This window comes from Orcinus orca, chromosome 2 (genome assembly GCF_937001465.1).
Source record: "Orcinus orca chromosome 2, mOrcOrc1.1, whole genome shotgun sequence".
Lineage (NCBI taxonomy): Eukaryota > Metazoa > Chordata > Mammalia > Artiodactyla > Delphinidae > Orcinus > Orcinus orca.
This window is the reverse complement of record NC_064560.1, coordinates 166,706,255-166,732,286: the sequence shown is the minus strand read 5'-3', so window position 1 is coordinate 166,732,286 and position 26,032 is coordinate 166,706,255. Positions and strand designations below refer to the sequence as shown.

Here is a 26,032-nt window from a genome sequence, read left to right as displayed (position 1 = left end):
ATAGTGAAAATAACTACTGCAGAGCAGAATAAGGAAGAAAGAATGAAAACAACTCAGGACAGTCTCAGAGACCTCTGGGACAACACTAAACTCACCAACATTCAAATTACAGGGATTCCAGAAGAAGAAGAGAAAAAGAAAGGGACTGAGAAAATATTTGAAGAGATTATAGTTGCAAACTTCCCTAATATGGGAAAGGAAACAGTTAATCAAGTCCAGGAAGCACAAAGAGTCCCGTACAGGATAAATCCAAGGAGAAATACACCAAGACACATATTAATCAAACTGTCAAAAATTAAATACAAAGAAAACATATTAAAAGTAGCAAGGGAAAAACAACAAATAACACACAAGGGAATCCCCATAAGGTTAACAGCTGATCTTTCAGCAGAAACTCTGCAAGCCAGAAGGGACTGGCAGGACATATTTAAAGTGATGAAGGAGAAAAACCCACAACCACGATTACTCTACCCAGCAAGGATCTCATTCAGATTTGATGGAGAAATTAAAACCTTTACAAACAAAAGTTGAGAGAGTTCAGCACCACCAAACCAGCTTTACAACAACTGCTAAATGAACTTCTCTAGCAAAGAAACACAAGAGAAGGAAAAGACCTACAATAATGAACCCAAAACAATTAAGAAAATGGGAATAGGAACACACATATCGATAATTACCTTAAATATAAATGGACTAAATGCTCCTACCATACCAAAAGACACAGATTGGCTGAATGGATACAAAAACAAGACCCATATATATGCTGTCTACAAGAGACCCACTTCAGACCTAGAGACACATATAGACTGAAAGTAAGGGAATGGAAAAAGATATTCTATGCAAATGGTAACCAAAAGAAAGCTGGAGTAGCAATTCTCATATCAGACAAAATAGACTTTAAAATAAAGACTATTAGAAGAGACAAAGAAGGACACTACATAATGATCAAGGGATCGATCCAAGAAGATATAACAATTGTAAATATTTATGCACCCAACATAGGAGCACCTCAATACATAAGGCAAATACTAACAGCCATAAAAGGAGAAATCGACAGTAACATTCATAGTAGGGGACTTTAACACCCCACTTTCACCAATAGACAGATCATCCAAAATGAAAATAAATAAGGAAACACAAGCTTTAAATGATACATTAAACAAGATGGACTTAATTGATATTTATAGGACATTCCATCCAAAAACAACAGAATACACATTTTTCTCAAGTGCTCATGGAACATTCTCCAGGATAGATCATATCTTGGGTCACAAAACAAGCCTTGGTAAATTTAAGAAAATTGAAATTGTATCCAGTATCTTTTCCGACAACAACGTTATGAGACTAGATATCCATTACAGGAAAAGATCTGTAAAACATACAAACTCATGGAAGCTAAACAATACTCTACTTAATAACAAAGTGATCACTGAAGAAATCAAAGAGGAAATCAAAAAATACCTAGAAACAAATGACAGTGGAGACACGACAATCCAAAACCTATGGGATGCAGTAAAAGCAATTCTAAGAGGGAAGTTTATAGCAATACAATCCTACCTTAAGAAACAGGAAACATCTCGAATAAACAACCTAACCTTGCACCTAAAGCAATTAGAGAAAGAACAAAATACCCCCAAAGTTAGCAGAAGGAAAGAAATCACAAAAATCAGATCAGAAATAAATGAAAAACAAATGAAGGAAACGATAGCAAAGATCAATAAAACTAAAAGCTGGTTCTTTGAGAAGATAAACAAAATTGAAAAACCATTAGCCAGACTCATCAAGAAAAAGAAGGAGAAGACTCAAATCAATAGAATTAGAAATGAAAAAGGAGAAGTAACAACTGGCACTGCAGAAATACAAAAGATCATGAGAGATTACTACAAGCAACTCTATGCCAATAAAATGGACAATCTGGAAGAAATGGACAAATTCTTAGAAATGCACAACCTACCAAGACTGAATCAGGAAGAAATAGAAAATATGAACAGACCAATCACAAGCACTGAAACTGAAACTGTGATTAAAAATCTTCCAACAAACAAAAGCCCAGGACCAGATAGCTTCACAGGTGAGTTCTATCAAATATTTAGAGAAGAGCTAACACCTATCCTTCTCAAACTCTTCCAGAATATAGCAGAGGGAGGAACACTCCCAAACTCATTCTACGAGGCCATCATCACCTTGATACCAAAACCAGACAGGGATGTTACAAAGAAAGAAAACTACAGGCCAATATCACTGATGAACATAGATGCAAAAATCATCAACAAAATGCTAGCAAACAGAATCCAACAGCACATTAAAAGGATCATACACCATGATCAAGTGGGGTATATTCCAAGAATGCAAGGATTCTTCAATATACGGAAATCAATCAATGTGATAAACCATATTAACAAATTAAAGGAGAAAAACCATATGATCATCTCAATAGATGCAGAGAAAGCTTTTGACAAAATTCAACATCCATTTATGATAAAAACCCTGCAGAAAGTAGGCATAGAGGGAACTTTCCTCAACATAATAAAGGCCATATATGACAAACCCACAGCCAACATCATCCTCAATGGTGAAAAAGTGAAAGCATTTCCACTAAGATCAGGAAGAAGAAAAGGTTGCCTACTCTCACCCCTCTTATTCAACATACTTTTAGAAGTTTTAGCCACAGCAATCAGAGAAGAAAAGGAAATAAAAGGAATCCAAATCAGAAAAGAAGAAATAAGCTGTCACTGTTTGCAGATGACATAATACTATACATAGAGAATCCTAAAGATGCTACCAGAAAACTACTAGAGCTAATCAATGAATTTGGTAAAGTGGCAGGATACAAAATTAATGCACAGAAATCTCTTGCATTCCTATACACTAATGATGAAAAATCTGAAAGTGAAATCAAGAAAACACTCCCATTTACCATTGCAACAAAAAGAATAAAATATCCAGGAATAAACCTACCTACGGAGACAAAAGGCCTGTATGCAGAAAATTATAAGACACTGATGAAAGAAATTAAAGATGATACAAATAGATGGAGAGATATACCATGTTCTTGGATTGGAAGAAGCAACATTGTGAAAATGACTCTACTGCCCAAAGCAATCTACAGATTCAATGCAATCCCTATCACACTACGAATGGTATTTTTCACAGAACTAGAACAAAAAATTTCACAATTTGTATGGAAATACAAAAGATCCCGAATAGCCAAAGCAATCTTGAGAACGAAAAACGGAGCTGGAGGAATCAGGCTCCCTGACTTCAGACTATACTACAAAGCTACAGTAATCAAGACAGTATGGAACTGGCACAAAAACAGAAAGATAGACCAATGGAACAGGATAGAAAGCCCAGAGTTAAACCCACGCACATATGGTCACCTTATCTTTGATAAAGGAGGCAGGAATGTACAGTGGAGAAAGGAGAGCCTCTTCAATAAGTGGTGCTGGGAAAACTGGACAGGTACATGTAAAAGTATGAGATTAGATCACTCCCTAACACCATACACAAAAATAAGCTCAAAATGGATTAAAGACCTAAATGTAAGGCCAGACACTATAAAATTCTTAGAGGAAAACATAGGCAGAACACTCTATGACATAAATCACAGCAAGATCCTTTTTGACCCACCTCCTAGAGAAATGGAAATAAAAACAAAAATAAACAAATGGGACCTAATGAACCTTCAAAGCTTTTGCACAGCAAAGGAAACCATAAAGAAGACCAAAAGACATCCCTGAGAATGGGAGAAAATATGTGCAAATGAAGCAACTGACAAAGGATTAATCTCCAAAATTTATAAGCAGCTCATGCAGGTCAATAACAAAAAGAAAAAAGAACCCAATCCAAAAATGAGGAGAAGAACTAAATAGACATTTCTCCAAAGAAGATATACAGACTGCCAACAAACACATGAAAGAATGCTCAACATCATCAAACATTAGAGAAATGCAAATGAAAACTACAGTGAGATATCAGTTCACACCAGTCAGAATGGCCATCATCAAAAAATCTAGAAACAATAAATGCTGGAGAGGGTATGGAGAAAAGGGAACACTCTTGCACTGCTAGTTGGAATGTGAATTGGTACAGCCACTATGGAGAACAGTATGGAGGTTCCTTAAAAAACTACAAATAGAACTACCATATGACCCAGCAATCCCACTACCGGGCATATACCCTGAGAAAACCATAATTCAAAAAGAGTCATGTACCAAAATGTTCATTGCAGCTCTATTTACAATAGCCCGGAGATGGAAACAACCTAAGTGTCCATCATCGGATGAATGGATAAAGAAGATGTGGCACATATATACAATGGAGTATTACTCAGCCATAAAAAGAAACGAAATTGAGCTATTTGTAATGAGGTGGATAGACCTAGAGTGTGTCATACAGAGTGATGTACGTCAGAAAGAGAAAAACAAATACCATATGCTAACACATATATATGGATTTTTTTTTTTTTTTGCGGTACAGGGGCCTCTCACTGCTGTGGCCTGTTCTGCTGTGGAGCACAGGCTCTGGACGCGCAGGCCCAGCAGCCATGGCTCATGGGCCCAGCCGCTCCGCAGCATGTGGGATCCTCCCGGAGCGGGGCACGAACCCGTGTCCCCTGCATCGGCAGGCGGACTCCCAAACACTGCGCCACCAGGGAAGCCCTATATATGGAATTTAAGAAAAAAAAAATGTCACGAAGAACCTAGGCGTAAGACAGGAATAAAGACACTGACCTACTAGAGAATGGACTTGAGGATATGCGGAGGGGGAACGGTAAGCTGTGACAAAGCGAGAGAGAGGCATGGATATATATACACTACCAAACGTAAGGCAGATAGCTAGTGGGAAGCAGCCACATAGCACAGGGAGATCAGCTCGGTGCTTTGTGACTGCCTGGAGGGGTGGGATAGGGAGGGTGGGAGGGAGGGAGATGCAAGAGGGAAGAGATATGGGAACATATGTATAACTGATTCACTTTGTTATAAAGCAGAAAGTAACACACTATTGTAAAGTAATTATACGCCAATAAAAATGTAATAAATAAAAAAAGAACGAGAGCTGGAATAGCTATAATAATATTAGACAAAATGGACTGTAAGGCAAAAACTGTTCAAAGAGACAAAGACCTCAGATAATGACAAAAAGGTCAATTCATCAGAAGACAAAACAGTTATAAACACTTATCCAGAGTCCCAAAATATATAAAACAAAACCCAACAGTATTAAAGAGAGAAAAAACTTTTTTAACAATAAAACTGGCAGACTTCAATGCTCTCAACACTTTCAATAATGGCTAGAATAGCCAGTAAGAAGATCAACAAGTAAAACAGAAGATTTGAACAAGAGTATAAACCAATTAGACCTAGTAACCATATAGAAAACAATCTACCTATCAGGTAGATTGTTCCATGTTCTCAAGTGAACATGGAACATTCTACAGGATAGACCAAATGTCAGGCCACAAAATAAGTCTCACTAAAATACTGAAGTCATACAATGTTTCTTCTCCGACCATAATGGAAGAAAAGTAGAAATCAATATAGAAATAAACTGACAAATTTACAAATATGTGGAAATTAGACACATTCTTAAACAACCAATGAGTCAAGGAAAAAAATCACAATAGAAATTAGAAAATACTTTGATATGAATGAAAATGAAAACACAACATACCAAAACTTATGGGATATAGCAACAGGAATGCTCAGAGGAAAATGTATAAGAAAAGCAAACTAACCTCCCAAAAAAGAGGAGGAAGGAGTAATACAGATTCCAGTGGAGATAAATTAAATAGAGAACAGAAAAACACTGAAAGGATCAACAAAACCCAAATTGGTTCTTTGAAAATATCAACAGCATTGGCCAACTTTTAGCTAGATTAACCAAGAGAAAAAAAGATAAAACTCAAATTACTAAAATCACTAATGAAGTGGGAACATTATTATTGATCTCACAGAAATAAAAAAGATTGTAAGGGGAATGCTATGAACAATTATATGCCAACAAATGAGGTAACCTAGAGGAAACAGACAAGTTCTTAGAAACACAAAAACTATCAAAACTGATTCAAGAAGAAACAGAAAATCTGGAATAGACAAATAACAAGTAAAAAGACTGAATCAGTAATTAGAAAAAAGCTTCCAACAAGAAAAAGCTCAGAACCCGATGGCTACATCAAAGAATTCTTTCAAATGTTTAAAGAATTAAATAATTCTAAATAATAAATCCTTCACAAACTCTTCCAGAAAATGGAAGAGAAGGCTTCCTAAACTTATTTTACGGGGCCAGTATTACCCTGATACCAAAGACAAATTAAGATGACACAGGAAAAGAATATTACAAACCAATATCCTTTATGAATATAGATGTTTGGCAAACATCCTAAATAAAGTACTATAAAACGTAATCCAACAGCATATTAAAAGGATTATATACTATGACCATATGGGATTTATTCCACTAATGTAAGGGTGTAATGTAATGTAATAATTACATTATTCCATTAATGTAATGTAATGTAATGGAATTATTCCATTAATTCCATTAATGTAAGGTAATGTAATACATTCCATTAATGTATTAAAATGTAATATAATCAAAGTGTAATACAATGCATTAATAGAATGAAGAAAAAATCCACATGATCCCAGAATCCAAATGATGTAGAAAAAGCATCTGACAAAATAGAACACCTTTTCATGAGAAAAACATTCAGAAAACTAGGAATAGAAGACAACTTTAAACCTGATAAAGGACATCTATGAAAACCCCACAGCTAACATTCTCCTTAATGAAAGACTGAAAGTTTACTTTAAGATCAGGATCAAGGATGTCTGCACTCACCACTTCTTTTCAACACTGTACTAGAAGTTCTAGCTAGGGAAATTAGGCAGGAAAAAGAAAGAAAAGGCATCCGAATTGGAAAGGAAGAAGTAAAACAATCTCTATTCACAGATGACACAATTTTTTTTTCCACAGAAAGAAATATTTGAACTAATAAATTGAGCAAAGTTGCAGGACATATGAGGAACACACCAAAATCAGTTGTATTTGTATACACTAACACTGAAAATTTAAAAAAAGAAAATTAAGAAAGCATTTCCATTTACAACAGAATCAAAAAGAATAAAATATTAAGGAACTGGGGTTCCCTGGTGGCACAGTGGTTGAGAATCTGCCTGCTAATGAAGGGGACACAGGTTCGAGCCCTGGTCTGGGAGGATCCCATATGCCGCGGAGTGACTAGGCCCGTGAGCCACAACTACTGAGACTGCACGTCTGGAGCCTGTGCTCCACAACAGGAGAGGCCGCGATAGTGAGAGGCCCACACACCGCGATGAAGAGTGGCCCCCGCTCGCCACAACTGGAGAAAGCCCTTGCACAGAAAAGAAGACCCAACACAGCAAAAAAAAAAAAAAAAAAAAAATAATAAATAAATTACGAAACTCCTACCGCCAACATCTTCTTAAAAAAAATATTAAGGAATAAATTTCCTTAATTATTCCTTAAATATTAAGGAATAAATTTCCTCCATAAAAAGACATAAATAGGGCTTCCCCGGTGGTGCAGTGGTTAAGAATCCGCCTGCCAGTGCAGGGGACATGGATTCGAGCCCTGGTCCGGGAAGATCCCACATGCCACGGAGCAACTAAGCCCATGTGCCAAAACTACTGAGCCTGTGCTCTAGATCCTGCAAGCCACAACTACTGAGCCTATGTGCCACAACTACTGAAGCCCGCTCGTCTAGAGCCCATGCTCCGCAACAAGAGAAGCCACTGCAATGAGAAGCCCATGCACTGCAACGAAGAGTAGTCCCCGCTCACCACAACTAGAGAAAGCCCACACACAGCAATGAAGACCAAACGTAGACAAAAATAAATAAATAAAATAAATAACTTTATTAAAATAAGACATAAATAAATGGAAAGACATATATTGTTAAGGTAGCAATACTACACAGAGGGAATTACAGATTCAATACAATCTCTATCAAATTCCAACAAACTAACACATTGTAAAGCAACTATACCCCAATAAAAAAATAAATTTAAAAATATCACGGAAACTGGAAAAAAATTCTAATAGAATTTTTTGCAGAAATAGAAAAGCCCATCCTAAAATTCATATGGAATCTCAGTGGACTCCACATAGACAAAACAATCTTGAAAAACAAAGTTGGAAAACTCACACTTGTCTATTTCAAAACTTACTTCAAAGGTGCAGTAATCAAAACAGTGTAATACTGCCGTAAGGATAGACATATAGATCAATGGGATAGAACTGAAAGTCCAGAAATAAACCCTCTTATTCTTTTATGGTTAAGTGATTTCTGACAAAGGTGCCAAGACAATAGGAAAGAATAATCTTTTCAACAAATTGTGCCAGAACAACTGGATATCCACATTTAAAAAATGAAGTTCTCGGGCTTCCCTGGTGGCGCAGTGGTTGAGAGTCTGCCTGCCGATGCAGGGGACACAGGTTCGAGCCCTGGTCTGGGAAGATCCCACATGCCGCAGAGCAACTGTGCCCGTGAGCCACAACTACTGAGCCTGCGCGTCTGGAGCCTGTGCTCCGCAGCAAGAGAGGCCGCGACAGTGAGAGGCCCGCGCACCGTAATGAAGAGTGGTCCCCGCTTGCCACAAGTAGAGAAAGCCCGCGCACAGAAACAAAGACCCAACACAGCCAAAAAAAAAAAAAAAAAAAAAAATGAAGTTCTACCCTTTCCTCACATGATATACAAAAATTATCTCAAAATGGATCAACGACCTAAATGTAAGAGCTAAAAATTATAAAATTCTCAGAAGAAAACAGAGGGATACATATTCTTTACCTTGGATTTGGTAATTGATACTTAGATATGATACCAAAAGCATAAGGAACAAAATAAAATTTAGACAAACTGGACTTCATCAAATTTAAAAACTTTTGTACATCACAGGATTATCAAGAAAGGTTGAAAAGGCAACCAATAGAATGGAAGAAAACATTTGCAAATCATATATCTGATAATGGTTTAGTATCCAGAATATATAAAGAATACTTACAACAGAACAACAAAAGATGAATCCATTTAAAAAAAAAACACCTGATTTTAAGAAATGAGGTAAAAGACTTGAATAGACATTTCTCTGAAGATATACAAATGGTCAACAAGCAACATGAAAAGATGTTCATTATCATCAGTCATTAAGGGAAATGCAAATCAAAACCATAATGAGATACTTCACACTCACTCAATGGCTGTAATTTTTTTAAAAAAGGAAAATAAATGTTGTTGAGAATGTAGAGAAACTGGAAAGCTCATACATTTCTGTTAGGTATGTAAAATGGTGCAGTTCTGTGGAAACAATCTGGCGGTTCCTCACAAAGTTAAACACAGGATTATTATATTACTCAACGGTTCTATCCTAGGTGTATATCCAAGAGAATCAAAAACTGGTGTTCAAACAAACGCTTGTACACAGATGTTGATAGCAGCATTATTTTAATAACGAAAACGTGGAAACAACCTAAATGTCTATCAACTGATCAGTGGCTAAACAAAAGGCATTACATCTATACAACGGAATATTTTACAGCCATAAAATGGAGTACTGATGTCTGCTACAACACAGATGAACCTTGAAAACATGATGTGAAGTGAAAGAAACTAGACAAAAAAAGCCACATATTGTATGATTCCACTCATATGTAATGTCCAGAGTAGGCAAATACATAACCAGTAAGTTGATAGGGGATGGGAGGTGGGGGTATGGGGAATGACTACTTACTGGGTGTGGTATTTTTTGAGGGGTGATGAAATATTCTGGAATTAGAGGTGATGCTTGCACAATATTGTAAAAGTACTAAAAGTCACTGAACTGTACACCTAAACATGTTGAATTTTATGTGACTTTTACTTCAATTATATATTTAAAAAGAAATCTTTCCCTAATCCAGCACAATGAAAATTTTGTCCTATATAAATCTGTGAAAGCTTTATAGTTTTGTCTTTCATACTTAGGTCTCTAAAAAATTTAGAACTTTTTTTTGGATACTGTATGGGATACGAGAATCAATTTCATTTTTTATAAGGACTGCCTGTTGTCCCAGCATCATTTATTGAAAAAAGAACTTCACTAATCTGTAGTACAAACTCTGTCATATACCAAGTGTCCATATGTGTTGGCATTTTTTTTAGGCTTCTATTCTGTTCCATTGATCTAAGTGTTAATTCTTGCACCAATAATGCACTTTATATCATTTTAAGTCTTGGTATTTATAGAGCAGATCTTCTCACTCTGTTCTTTTTCTTATTCATGAGTATCTTGGTTATTTTTGGTCCTTTGCATTTCCATTCTGTATAAATTTTAGAAGCAGCTTGTCAAATTTCTCTCTCCCTCTCTTAATTAAATACATACACAAACACACACACACCACATACAAACTGTTAGGATTTCATTTACTACGCTTGTACAGAAAAGGATAATAGTTTTAAAGGATACCCCTCTAATTTACTGAAAAGTGTTTACTTCAGGGGTGTGTGTGAAAGCAAATGAGAATGAGATGAGAGGGTGGTTCAAGCGGATGTTAATCTTATCCATGTTTATTTTTATTTTTTAATAAAAAGAATGTACTCATGTATTATTATACAATAAAAAAAATTTTAGTGATAAAAACTATGGGAGGGATTGTTACAAAAATTAAGGAGTGATCAATATACTCAAGAGTCTGAGAGAAGTAAAAAAAATGAGCATAATGTCTTGTATACAGTTGATAATTAATAATTTATTCTTTGATAATAAAGAAGCAGAAGCAGCCACCAACTCTGAGAATTACAAGCTCTCTTTGAGACAGAAGGAATGGAACTAAGTATTAACTCAGAAAAATAGTTTAATCAGAAAGGATAGTTGTTTAGCCTTGGTGATCTTTATTTTAATATAATAAGCAAGAGGAGAGAATAGGGGAAATGAGGAGATGAAAAAAGGTAAAAGTCTGAAAACTGCAATTCATTAACGTATATAAAGGAGTCAATAAGAGATGAATGAAAGGCTTGCTAAGTAGTGAGGTTCTAGAGCAAGCAGAATTTGTAGTGGGTAAGTCAGCACAAATAAGGAGAAATGCCAAATAACTTCCAAAAGAAATAGCATTCCTACTTTTAGAGCACTAATCTGTATTCCTATTATATTATGCAACTGAGAAGGTAGGGAAGACAATTTATTTCAGTTGATCTCAAACCCTCTGACGATATGCACTGTAATTTCAACTGTGAATTATTAAACAATAGAATTTTCCTCGTAAGGGAAATTATAACTGGAATACATATTTTCTTAGGAACTGTGCTGATTCTTTCTAGGTATGTAGCTATTCTGTCCGAAAGCTACTTAGACTGATTAGGCAAACACTTCTAAAAGAAGAAATGGAGAATTATCAAAATTAGAATACATAGCCAAAGTATCATTTCCCTTTATAAACTCTGTCTTTTGAAACACCAGTAAGAATACCAATGAAGTCAACATACAACTTTGTATTTTGATGCTAGAGAAATTCTTTACTGGCATACATTTCCTCTTTGAAGCACTATTTTTACCACTTAATATTTTTTTGTTTTGAAAAAATATCTAACTTACAGAAAAGTTGCAAGGCTAATACAACAGAAGATCTGTTATTTGGATTTAATTTTGGGTAGCTAGTGAGCAGATTGATAATAATTGAAGTGAGTCTCCCAAAACAGCCATGCATGAAGGAGTATGGCTTCCATGGCAACAATTTGCCAGTCCCCATTGTAAGGCTTTTGCAGTCCTTGTCAGCCTGATGGTTAGCTCTATCAAATGAACCCTTTCCTGGTAACGTCTCTATTTAGAGACCTTTAAGGTAGGTTGCACTCTCTTAAAAATCCTACTATACATCCAATTGTGCAACATAGGATCTGAACTAATAATAAAAATAGATTACATATGAATGCCTAAATGGGTTCTTCCAGAAAAAAAAAAAAAAATCATGTGTCTTCCCAGAGCTTCTAATACTGATCAGAACACCAATTAAAGTGTTATGATTAAGTGTTATAAAAATTTTACTAAAGAACAAAAGTATCAAACCAGAGTATCCTGAGTTCACTAAGGTATTTGACAAGTCATATATTTGACGAGTATTTAAAAAGTTCTTGGAACAAGATAGACAAAGTGCATTTTGATGGGCTACAAGAGAAACATATATTAGGTAGTTAAGCACTTAACCAGTAGAGTTTCTGGTAGTATGTGAAATAGCCTATCCTAAAAAAATGTTCCATCAGTGACTTGAATGATTTGATTAACATATTTGCAGGTGACAGCACTAGAAAAGACAGGTAAAATAACAAATGTCTGATATAGATTTAAAAAAAGGTCTCCTTGGGGTAGACTGATCAGTTAAATACAACAAAATGAAATTAAACAAGAAAATGTGAAGACCTGGATTTAGATTAAAATCAATGGTAAAAAAATCCACAAGAATTTATGATTTATATTTATAAAGAAAAGCCACACTTTATGATTTTGCCTAGACAGAGAACTTATGAGGCTTGACTATAACAGATCTTTTAAAATAAACATAAAAATTTAAATATTCATATGAGTTTGTTTCTTAACAACTGTTTATACTTACTAAAATCATTTGGGATTTTTGTTGTTCTCAATGGTAGTAATCAGAGTTCTTATTATTCCATATAAATTTGCCTTCCAGGAAAATAAAAAGGTATAACCTTGCTGATACCTGCATTCCAGTATCAATTTCTGATGGTGTATCTGTCTAAAACACTTAGAATAGTGTCTGCTACATAATTATTTAAAGCTATCTATCAATATTATCATTATTACTGAAGTTGCTACTATAGGGAGAGAATATGCTGATTATTTGTCTATCTCATGGAAAAGTCCTTGTACATAATGGGAATTGCTAAATATATTTTGGTTTTTTATATCTGTCTTGTGAACTTAGTTGGATGATGCATTGTAGTTTTTCATAAAACATATTAAACAAATATTCACACAGTGTTACTATGTGCCAAACTGTGTTGGATGTTGGATAAATCATATAAACTAACAGATGTGATCCTTGTCTCATGGACGTTATAGTCTACATATATAGAACTCAAACATATGAATAAGTATATAATTGTAAATTGTGGTAAGTGCTATAAAGGAAAAGAACAAGGTGTTATGAGAGAGAATAGCTCTGAGAAAAATTTAGATTGGAGGAGAAGATTAGTGAAGTCTTTCTGTGATAAAGAGACACTGAAACTGGAACAGAAAAAATAAACAGAAGTTAGCCAGGTAAAGAGTGGGGTTAAGAGCTTTTAGGTAGTGGAAACAGCATGTGCTCAGAGCCAAGAAAAAGCTGGATGTAAACTTAGTGAGCAAAGGGGAGAGGGAGAGAGATGGTAAGGGAAGGGCCTAGAACCAGATCATGTAGAATCTAGTAGAACAGAAACTATCTGATGCCAAAGCTCATGTTGTTAAAGCACAATGCATACTATTTCCCAGATTTGAAAAAGGTCTATGTAGTTTAATACAGCTTCCTACTTATTTTATTGATAATAATAGCAATCTTTGTGAAAAACTTATAAGAACATATACTTATTGGCCCAAATAGTGATTACTACAGGTTTACTACACATGCATACAAAATCAGTCCACAGTACTAAAAGGTTAATGCTAGGAAAAAACAACTGGCATCCTAATAACTCAATCCCTACATTAACAACTATAGTAGTGATATAAAAACTTCTGTTTTTTCAATTAAAATTTTGAGAAAGTCAAACATTTATTACTAAAGATAACATAACCTTCTAAAAAATCCTGCTACATGGCATCCATATGAGTAGGAACAAATAAACAAGAATAAAAAAGCACATTAAGCACATGGACATATTGAACAGAAATTTTATTCTGTAAACATCCATGCATTATTGTATTCCTTTCATATGCCAGGAAAAATTGTGAAAGACTTTGAAATGGACAAAATTATTATTAGGTGTCTTGTGTAGTGGACCATTTTGAATTATCTACACTGTTTAGTCTTTTAGCTATTTTACAAATATAAGTTGTAAAAAACTGAGAGTAATGTAAGTAGTGTTTGTCCAAATGATCCTTTTGTACCATGGAAGTACAATGGACTGCCTTGCAGGTAATCACCAAGTGTTGCATTTGTTTGTAAATTCATTTCAGCACTCCCAATGCCTATATATTTGTGTTCTTTGAATTCTCCTGTTAACCAGTTGTAACATCTTTCTGGTTCCCTCATTAATTAACGAATGAAATAAGATCTTTGACATGTATTAATTTGGTATTTGTAACAAAGACATGATTTTAACTTAAAAAATAATTCTTTAACAGTTTTAGAGATCATCCACTGAGATGCCCAATGGATTCACCTAATAGAACCAGTAAACAGCATTGCTAGAGGAGTGCACTTTTTTTTTTAACATCTTTATTGGAGTATAATTGCTTTACAATGGTGTGTTAGTTTCTGCTTTATAACAAAGCAAATCAGCTATACATATACATATATCCCCATTATCTCTTCCCTCTTGCATCTCCCTCCCATCCTCCCTATCCCACCCCTCTAGGTGGTCAAAAAGCACCGAGCTGATCTCCCTGTGCTATGCGGCTGCTTCCCACTAGCTATGGATTTTACGTTTCGTAGTGTATATATGTCCATGCCACTCTCTCACTTTGTCCCAGCTTACCCTTCCCCCTCCGCGTGTCCGCAAATCCATTCTATGGTAGGTCTGCGTCTTTATTCCTGTCCTGCCCCTAGGTTCTTCATAACCATTTTTTTCTTTTTAGATTTCATATATATGTGTTAGCATACAGTATTTTTCTCTTTCTGACTTCACTCTGTATGACAGACTCTAGGTCCATCCACCTCAATACAAATAACAATTTAATTTTTTTTATGGCTGAGTAATATTCCATTGTATATATGTGTCACATCTTCTTTATTCATCTGTTGATGGACACTTAGGTTGCTTCCATGTCCTGGCTATTGTAAATAGAGCTGCAATGAACATTGTGGTACATGATTCTTTTTGAATTATGGTTTTCTCGGGTAAAGGTCCAGTAGTGGGATTGCTGGGTTGTATGGTGGTTCTAGTTGTAGTTTTTTAAGGAACCTCCATACTGTTCTCCATAGTGGCTGTATCAATTTACATTCCCACCAACAGTGCAAGAGGGTTCCCTTTTCTCCACACCCTCTCCAGCATTTATTGTTTCTAGATTTTTTGATGATGGCCAATCTGACTAGTGTGAGGTGATACCTCATTGTAGTTTTGATTTGCATTTCTCTAATGATCAGTAATGTTGAGCATTCTTTCATGTGTTTGTTGGCAATCTGTATAACTTCTTTGGAGAAATGTCTATTTAGGTCTTCTGCCCATTTTTGTATTGGGTTGTCTGTTTTTTTGATATTGAGCTCCATGAGCTGCTTCTAAATTTAGGAGATTAATCCTTTGTCAGCTGCTTCATTTGCAAATATTTTCTTCCATTCTGAGGGCTGTCATTTGGTCTTCTTTATGGTTTCCTTCATTGTGCAAAAGATTTTAAGTTTCATTAGGTCCCATTTGTTTATTTTTGTTTTGATTTCCATTTCTCTAGAAGGTGGGTCAAAAAGGATCTTGCTGTGATTCATGTCAGAGTGTTCTGCCTATGTTTTCCTCTAAGAGTTTGATAGTGTCTGACCTACCTTTAGGTCTTTAATCCATTTTGAGTTTATTTTTGTGTATGGTGTTAGGGAGTGTTCTAATTTCATTCTTTTACATGTACCTGTCCAGTTTTCCCAGCACCACTTTTTGGAGAAGTTGTCTTTTCTCCATTGTAGATTCTTGCCTCCTTTATCAAAAATAAGGTGACCATATGTGCGTGGGTTTATCTCTGGGCTTTCTATCCTTTTCCATTGATCTATATTTCTGTTTTTGTGCCAGTACCATACTGTCTTGATTATTGTAGCTTTGTAGTATAGTAAAGAGTACACTTTTAAGCACTTGCTTAAGCCCACAAGTATCTTTTCTTGGCAATTGGAGGTGAATCCCAAATACCAACAGAACTTTACTTAGATGACTGTTTCTTTAGGTTTAAAAAAACAAACAAAACAAAAAAAACAGAAAACAAAACCCCATTTTTTAAAAAAAAAAATAAATAAATATATTTATTTAATTTATTTTTGGCTGTGTTGGGTCTTCGTCGCTGCGTGCGGGCTTTCTCTAGTTGCGGTGAGCAGGGGCTACTCTTTGTTGCAGTGTGCGGGCTTCTCATTGTGGTGGCTTCTCTGTTGCAGAGCACGAGCTGTAGGTGCATGGGCTTCAGTAGTTGTGGCACGCGGGCTCAGCAGTGGTGGCTTGGGGCTCTTGAGCACAGACTCCGTAGTTGTGGCCCACGGGCTTAGTTGCTACGTGGCATGTGGGATCTTCCTGGAACAGGGATCGAAGCCGTGTCCACTGCATTGGCAGGTGGATTTTTTTTTTTTAAATATCATCTCTTTTATTTTATTTTATTATCATCATTATTATTTATTTATTTTTGGCTGCATTGGGTCTTCGTTGCTGCACGCAGGCTTTCTGTAGTTTTGGCGAGGGGGGCTACTCTTCGTTGCAGTGCATGGGCTTCTCATTGTGGTGGCTTCTCTTGTTGTAGAGCATGGGTTCTAGGTGCATGGGCTTAAGTAGCTGTGACACGTGGCTCACTAGTTGTGGCTCTCAGGCTCTAGAATGCAGGCTCAGTGGTTGTGGCGCATGGGCTTAGTTGATCTGTGGCATGTAGGATCTTCCTGGACCAGGGGTTGAACTTGTGTCCCCTGTATTGGCAGGTGGATTCCTAAACACTGCACCACGAGGGAAGCCCCAACCCCATTATTTTTTGATTTGTGTTTTGTCTTTGTTTCTAGTTTGTGCACTGCCAGGAAATTATTGCTTCCTGGTGGCAGCAATGCTTGAGACTTTGCTTTTATGGTCTGACCATTTGGTGATCTCTGTAAATGTATTATAGATGTCCATTCTTTGTTGGGTAAAAGATGACACAGAATCCTATTTGTAGTCCTACTTGTAGTTTTATTTGTCTATTTCTCCATTTTGAGCTCAAAACAATTAAGAAACTGGTGCCCTCTGGGAAGGAGAACAGGTCTTTGATTTTTTTTTGGGGGGGGCGTGTATTGGGGATGAGTTTTTGTGTTTCTGTATTTACTCTAGACCTGTGGCTGAAGCTGCAGAATTGAAATTATGAGCCCTCTCTGTGTTTATCTGTAATTCAGAAAGACCTTTACCCTTTACCATTGTGAAATGTTTCCCAATCTCTGGGAAGTATAAAGCTATATTGTCTCTGAAGTTAAAGGAGTTCTGTTCTGACTGGCTTACAGAGATAAATGCCTAAATAAGTTAATTATTCCTAATATTTCCCAAAATAAACTGAATTTCTAATACTTTAAATATGCTAGACTTAAAAAAGAATCTTCTACTAGAAACTAACTCATAAATATTTTAAGAATCCAAGTTCATAAAATTAGGGTAAATCTTTGGCAAATAAGACTAGCTTAATAATTTTGGTTTAAAAATTGTCTTAAATAATTTTTAATGTTAAATATAATACAAGTACACATTTTGTTTTTCTTGGGTTGCTTTCCCTAAACATATACAGGTTTATTGACTGAAGAAGCTTACATTATTCCTACATAATCCATGTCAGCTTGAACATAATTTCCATGATCTTTAGGTAACTTAAACTTTGGAGTGCATTACATTAAATTAATGGATGATCATTAGAAGCCTAGATAATTTTTAAATAAGATAAAATAGGAAACATCAAGTACTAATCGTAAATAAACTTTTTTTTACTGTGGTGAAACATAACATAAAATTTACTACTTTAACCAGTTTTAAGTGTACAACGAAATGGCATTAAGCAAATTCACAATGTAATGCAAACATCACCACTATCCATTTCCAGAACTTTTTCATCATCCCAAAGAGAAATTCCATACCCTTTAAACAGTAACTTCCCACTCTCCACTTTCATCTATTCTATTTTCTGCCTCTATGAATTTGACTATTCTGAGTACCTCATGTAAGTGAACTCATACAATATTTGTCCTTTTATTTCTGGCTTATTAAATTCAGCATAATGTTTTCAAGGTTCATTCATGTTGTAGCATGCATCAGAACTTCATTTCTTCTTTCGGCTTAATAATATTCAGTTATATCTGTATAACACATTTTGTTTATCCATGTATCTTTGGGCTGTTCCCACCTTTTGGCCATTGTGAATATAGCTGCTATAAACACTGCTGTAGTAGTTGCTTGCTTTCAATTCTTTTGGGTATATAAGTAGAAGTAGAATTGCTGGATCACATGGCTAACTTTTAGAAGAACCACAAAAGTGTTTTTCACCGTGGTGGCACCATTTTATACTCCCTCCAGCAATGCCCAAGGGTTCCAATTTCTCCACATCCTTTGCCAACACTAATTTTCTGGGTTATTTGTTTTTTTTTTTTGGGGGGGGAGGTTTTGTTTTGTTTTTTTTTTGATAAAACACCAGAATGGATATAAAGTGGTATCTCATTGTGGTTTTGATTTGCAGTTCTCTAATGACTAGTGATGTTGAGTATCTTTTTGTGTGCACATTGCTATTTGTATACCTTCCTTGGAGAAATGTCTCTTCAAATCCTTCACCCATGTTTCAATTGGGTTCCCTTTTTTTTCTTTTCTCAGTTGCAGCAGTTCTTTTTATATTCTAGATATTAATCATTTCTCATACATGTGATTTGCAAATATTTTCTTTCATTCTGTCAGTTGTCTCTTTCTCTCTTGACAGTATCCTTTGTTGCACAAAAGTTTTTAATTTGATGGAGTCTTATCTATTTTTTCTTTTGTTGCACTGATTACTAATCATAATTTTAAGTTTATATACTTTTGCTTACTTTTATTTGCTATATAGATGCTAGAAATTTGTGTCATATTTATGAACATGTTCCTTTTTGCTACTTTAACAAGTAGTCAAAGGATTGCATGTTGCTGTAGAAAATTATATTATGCATGTTTATGAGCTTTGCTGTCTGCTAATATATGCGTATGTCAGATAGTTCTTAATTATCTACCCCAAGTTTTCTCTGTGAAATAGAAATGACTTTCATTAAAAGTTATACTTAATATGAGTCGCTGAGATATACAACTGAGCATGTGCTTTTATTTTTTTAAGGGGAAAAAAAAAATTGCCCTAAAGCAGCAGTCCTCGAACGTTTTGGTCTCTGGACCCCTTTACACATTTATAATTTATTTAGAACTCATAGAGCTTTTGTACATGTGGGTTATAACTATCAATATTTACTGAATTTGAAATCAAAACAAAAAATTTATGAACTTATTAATTCATTTGAAAAAAGCAATGATTAACATGTTGCATGTTAAATAAACTATACCATTATATTATTATGAAGATAGTTTTCAACTTGTGGGTCATTTGAGAAAGAACTGTAATCCTAAAGCAAGGTATCAGTTTGTTCCAGAATATTTGAAAGAACATAATGAAAGATAAAACTTGGAAAGTGAAGATTATTTCCTTTGATTTATAATGCCCGAGCCTGAAAATAAGTTATAAAATGTGTTAAAATACACATTCACTTAAAACAAGGTTCACTTAATTTTGATGGGCTTCTTTCCTTGGCTTACTGATTAGTGCTTTTACCCACTATCTACCTAATCTGCCTAGATAGAAGAGATCCTGTGTCTTACCAGAATAATTTTCTCTGCTATAGGTTAACTTTATTATATGCTTGAGTATTTAAGGGGAAAAAGAACAAAAAGTTCCTCAGTTATGAAAGAGTTACTTCTTAACAACTGTGTTACCTTTTGTGCTTTTAAAAATGTTTTATTGTCATTTTAATAAAAAAAGGCAACCAAAAAATTATTTCTCAGGCATCCATGATCCTATCTTAAATCAAGTGTCCAAATTTCCTCTGACAACTCTAAATCAAATCAAATTATTAAAAAATTTCAGGGTATCTTTCACTGAAAACTATCTTTGAGATTTCCTGGCAGTCTCCTAGAAATCACAGAAATTTGTTCTTTCAGAATAGATAAGAGTGATGAAAGATATAATTAGATTTGTTTGATGAGTTACGACTATAAATTTCATGAGAAGTCGTCATATCAAAAGAGAAGCCCAGTCTTCTCTAGGTTAAGTTTATATAAGCAAAATGTTATTAATATAACTATTTCATTAATTGTGTGCTTTGTGTAAAGTCCCTGGAGAATTGTCAATTACCCCCAGTCCCTAATGGTTTTACTCTAAGGGGACATACTGCTTAAAAACTCGTGAAATAGTTATATTCCATCCCTCAATAGAGAATTTTACTCCCTGCCATTCTGCTATTACTGGTTACAGTTAATAACTACAGCTATTAAGTTCCTGTCATCTACAGATGGATTTTGATGCTTACCTAAAAGTTATGCTGTAAGCTATAGACCAGAGCTTGTGCATTTAACAAGAAGGACAGTTTCACAAGCCTCATAGAAAGAACTGTACCAGATACTTCCAACTACTGACACTTCAAAGAATATATTCTTGGGTACAGACTGCTGAAGTGATATTGCTTAGATAACTTTTAGACTATAATAGTGGACTGGGTTAGTATTTCCAAAACTCTCATTAGTCTGGAAGCTGAAAGCTTCATGAAAGCAAACTGCTAAGATCTAGTAGAATGAGAATTAACTACATAGGACTGAGTAAACAGAAGAATTTTTTCCTGGCTATTTGTTTGGAATATTATTGATGTTTTAAATGTTCTATTTTCAGAGTATGTGAAGAAATTTCTTCTTTCTTCTCAATCTATATATAACCCACACAATTTCGTACATCCTGATTTCTTAAAACTAAAAGTTTTGATTCTCACTGAGTCCCTCAGAATTCAGAAACTCTTACTAGGTCTGCTAACTTTTCTTGACAATATAGTGATTTCCATAGATTTATTAAGAATATCTTCCTTTTTAACAGGATATAATTGGACAAACTGATGGTGGAACCAAGGACTTACCTGTGTCATGTTTGAGAATGGTGCCCATTTAATCAGATATGCCTACCACTTCTGAAGAACAAAGACTGGCTGTACTCACGAAGCTAATACCTATAAAGCCCTCCCAGGAAAAATGACCTGGTACCTGAAGTAGAGGGTCTCAGCCTTGCATGTGGTTAAGGAAGGTCACTTATATATGGTAATGAACTTTTGGTGACCTGGAGAAGAGAGGAATTCACCCAGTAACAGGTACCTGCAGGTAAAATAGGGTGAAGAGATTGTCTGGGGCTTGGTTTCCTAAACTTGGAATGGCAAAAATAGAAACTTTTAAAAGTAAAATCTGAGATTCCCTATGAAAACTTCCAGAGAGAAGTTAATTTTGCAGCCTCAGTATTTGCAAAGCAAACTCAGAGAAGCTACCTGGTTAATTAATACCTTGCTGCAGCTAAATAAATAATCAATCCCAAACTAATGAGATCTGCCATTTTTTTGCAACAAAAATCATTATGAGATTATTATGATTGGGGGTGTAGAGAGTTGTCAAGAAAATGGGCAAGAAAGATTATTAAATGTCCTGATTTGTATACTCTTCTGGGTTATCTGCACTTTTTACTTTCACTATTTTACAACTCTGCAAGTTATAGAAAACTAATGCTAATGCAAATTATTGTCTACAGAAATGCAAATAAATTTTGCCTTGAGAAGGAACAATTGATTATTGCCCTGTGTATACTGACCAATTTTGTATCTATTTATAAATTCATCCCAGTCTTTGTGACTGTTGATATATGTATGTGTCCTTTGATTTTTTTTCTTTGAACTGGTTTAACAGCTTACTGTTCTCTCATTAATTAATTAAATAGAATAATTGACACATTTATATTTCTATGAATATTATGATTCAACCTTTAAAAATATTATCCTTTAACGCATACATACTGTGTTCTCCGAAGTATTTGTTTTCATGGATTTATCTAAATATATTTCTGACTCCAATTGTGCTTATAGCTTAAAGCTTTGCTGCTTGGACCAGCAAACTTCCAGAGTAAATATAGTCTACTGTTCACAGTTCTTAGGTTGTGCAATACATTTTGTCATTCAAGTATTCCAAACCAAGGTCTAAAAATCCTAATTCTCATTCTTTAGAAGAATTTGTAACTAGTTAGTCATCTCCCATAACATCATTCTTTTTCTTTCTCTTTTGCACTGAGAGTTGCTATAGCAGAGAGGTGAAGAGTGATGATTCTGGAGCCAGACTGCCTGGACTTGAATACCAGTTTAGTCTCTAGCTGGTTATATGTCCTTAACCTCTTTGTGTGTCAATTTTCTCATAAGTAAAATGACAATGTATGTAAAGTGTTGGTATATATAAAATGTTTAGAAGAATGACTGACAATTAATATTATTTTAATATACTAAAATCATCATGGATAGGAAGAAACAATAAAACCATATATATACAAATATGTATATTCTTCAATTTTCTGACCAAAACTTTTTAAGTGCTTCTGGTCTTTTGTAATGGTATCATTTATCTCCAGGCAAATCTGTAAGTGTGGCAGGTTGCTAACTTTTAGCATTTTCTCTCTTAAGTTCCAAATAAATGCCCTAGGAAGATAGACACTTCCTGACTGACCATATCAATCTAACATATTTGTTTTCTCCATATTCTTTCCCAAAAGGAAATCAGCAACTCTTTCTTCCCAGGGCAAGCAGCAGATTTTCTTGCATCCAGTGGAGCTTGGGGACCATCATTATTATGTGGGACTTCTCCAGAAGATTTAATTTCTGTCAGTAAGACAAGATTTCTTACTATGTATCTCCATGGCTATTTTTGTCTTAAATTCCTCCTTGCCTCTCATTATGCTTGGAGTTTTGCAAGCATAATACAAGCATTATGCAAAGTATAGTTGTAGTTTCTTCAGGTTTGGATCCAGTCTCCTTGAAAAGACCTTTACACTTATTTAGTAATCACAGAGGGGCAAGATTTATCTTTCCTTTTTTCCTTCCATGTGTCACACACCCCTACTCTCTGTTCTCTTGAATCAGGTTTCTCACTCAAATATGAAACTTCAGGGATTCCTATTTATGTTTCAGTTATTATAAGGAAGTCTTTTCAGCTCTTTGATGAGACACTACATACTGAGAATTATTAGTCAAGATGCTTTTTGGTTGCAGACAACAGTTTACCCATCTCTATCTCTAATTAGCTTTTTCAAAGTAACGTATTGGCTCAGGTAACTGAAAAGTCAAGAGGCGGGTATAGTTCAACAGGGGCTGGAGTAAGTGGTCGAAAAATGTGACAGGACCGAGTACCTCTCTTTCTCTCCCATTTCTTAGGAATGCTTCTTTCCAGTTGGCTCCATTATTGGCAGGCATTACTTTCATGGTTCCAAGATAGGAATTCTTTGAGTTGTATATTTCCTCATTCATATTCAATAGGAAACAGAGAGTCTATGTTCCTAGTCATTCAAATAAAATCTAAGAGATGAGACCCACTTGCTCCTATTGACCTGAATTATGTGTTCCTTGAACTAAAAACTGTGGTTATGTGAAATAGATATGCTGATTATACTAAGCCACCTACCCTGGAGGATTAGTCAATCTCACCCAAACTATATGACTGGGAAATGCAGTGTAGTGTTAGAAAGACGGATGGGAAATGGCTGCTGGAGAGGCAACTAACAAATATCCATTATGAGAAGCACTTCTCAAGCCTCCTTGTTTCCTGAAAAAGCAAGTTGATCAGTTTGGCAATAACCGGTATTCAGATCACTAGGAGCTAACTATTGAAGAGTTATTCAAATCATTTTCTGTGTAATAATACGAAACTCAGAATATGATAACTTAAAAGCTTGGTTATGAATACAAAACTTCCAAATATTTTAGTTTGAAAACCAGGATAATTATTGTAGTTGCTGTGGCTGCTTTATAATATGAGAATACAAAAGACAGTTTGGTATACTTTGGAATGTTTATAAGTTACAGCAAAGCTATAGCTGGAGAATTCAGTTGTCAACTGGAATTCATTAATAATTTTATTAATCAATATTTACATTTTCTACTTGGCCTTTGACTCAGCTAAGTTTGTTTCCAACCAGGCATGGCTTGTTGAATATAAGCGTTAAAGTCATCATTTGGTAGTTTAGCTCCTAAGGGTCGACTGATACTAGTTTTCCTCCCTGCATCCCCCTGAAATCCTGGGTGTTTTTTCTTCCTAAGGATTAAAAACAAAATTACACTTATTACTTATTTTTCTTTTTCCTTCTCATTTTATATTCATATCAGGGACTGAGGTTTCTTTTGCAGCCATGGTCTAAATTGTCACTGCTTATTCAGCTATACTTATCAGTTTAATCTTTCCTAGCCTGACACTTTTTACAAAGTATCATTCAGCCAATGACTGAAAGAAGTGATAAACACCCTTAAAAGTTTCTATATGAAGATCAGTAATATCAGAATTTGTACAAAGACTCAACTTTCTAAATGGTTGTAATGAGAACATAGTGAAAGAAAAGAAAAAAAGATGCAAAATCATAAGGAAAAAAAGCAAGATTAATACAAATTAAATATTATCTTGACCAATCTGTTTGGATATTAAAACTTAATGTGATCCTCTTAAGGGATTATCTTAATTAAGCTAGGCAATTTATTTTAAGGTATGTGATGAAATTACTAAAGAAAAAGATAACTTCTGAGCAATGAATTTCTTGAAAGTCATGTGATGAAAGTTCATTGCCACATACTACAAAATCTTAATGATGTTAGAGTACTTTAGGTACAGGAGAAACTCTATTAAATTCCTTGATGGAAGATAGTCAGTGGCACTTACACTTTCCCAAAAAAGCACTAGTGAAGGTCTTTCAGAGTAAAACACATCTTCCGTCATATGCTATAGCCTACCTCCAAGGATAGGAGGTAGGCTGTATGCTTGCAAAATCATTAATGCAAAAGCCTCTTGTCTTACCGGTTCCTCTGCACTGCCTGTTGCATCATGGGAATAACTGATGAGACCAGGGATGGGCTGCTCACCGTGTGCCATGATAACAGCAGGACTGGTGTAGAATGGATGCTTCTAATGCACAACACATAACAACTATGAATATAGTGACAGGAAAACATGAAACTATACAAGCAAAATGACTGGAAAGGAAAAAGGGTGAAAACAAATGGAACAATGGAATGTCAAAAATTTTCAAATGAAGAATGACAAAATTAGCTTAGATTTCAAATGGTACAAGCTTTTTTTAAGATTGAAACTGATGGTACTTTTAACTCTTTTAATTAAGAGTAAAAGAAAGAGAACATACGATGATTTAATAATGTATTTCATCAATCATTTCCATAAAAACAGAACAAACCTCACACACAACAATTACTTACTAGCCTTAAGTGAGGACTTAATGGATCACTGAATGGATCTGGAGACAGAATAATCCCATCTTCAGTGAAAGAACCACCTACTTGTTGTCTGAATGGACACTTCCAAAGGATCTCTATGATCCTTTCCAATATATACATTGTCAAAAAAATCCTCTCATGCTATGCTCATACCCAAAGTATCTGGATGAGCCATAAAGTTTAAAAATCACTTCATATAGTGATTAGATTTTCAATCTTTACACTCTCAATGAACAATCATTACTCCCAGAAGTGATATTCTACTGTCTGAAGATTTTAAAGTGTACAAGGTGGGTTATACTAGATATGGATAATAATATAAATCATGTTCTGTGACTTTAAGATGATAACTAAATTTACTGAAGTACTTCATGGTACTATATTTACTCCCAGAATTGTTCAAAGAGAACTTGTAACACTTTGATGCTGTTTTAATAATATTTATTACTTTATTAAATTAAAAACATGAATATCTTACATCCATTTCTTCTCTTTATGACTGGAGTAATTTGTGTCCAATAGTTAAATAAGTGCTACTTAACTGCTGAAAAGTCTTGTCTTTAAAAAAAATATTTATTAATCTTCCTCAGCTAATTTCTTGAACCACCTTAGGTATCTT

The 26,032-nt window shown here is 34.9% G+C and overlaps 1 protein-coding gene across 16 annotated transcripts in view; it reads right to left on the bottom strand.

Moving 5' to 3' along the window:
* Positions 1-26,032, bottom strand: part of GPHN (gephyrin) — a 621,731-nt gene that overhangs the window by 241,571 nt on the left and 354,128 nt on the right. For 9 of the 16 annotated variants that reach the window (XR_007475727.1, XM_049706378.1, XM_049706371.1 and 6 more), the window contains one exon: positions 24,980-25,087. The exons of the other annotated variants lie outside the window; for them this stretch is intronic. Coding sequence is in view for 8 of the 9 variants with exons in the window: in XM_049706378.1 (XP_049562335.1) it covers positions 24,980-25,087 (108 nt within the window). In the remaining variant the exon portion in view is untranslated. The remainder of the gene's footprint in view (positions 1-24,979; positions 25,088-26,032) is intronic. 16 annotated transcript variants of the gene reach the window in all.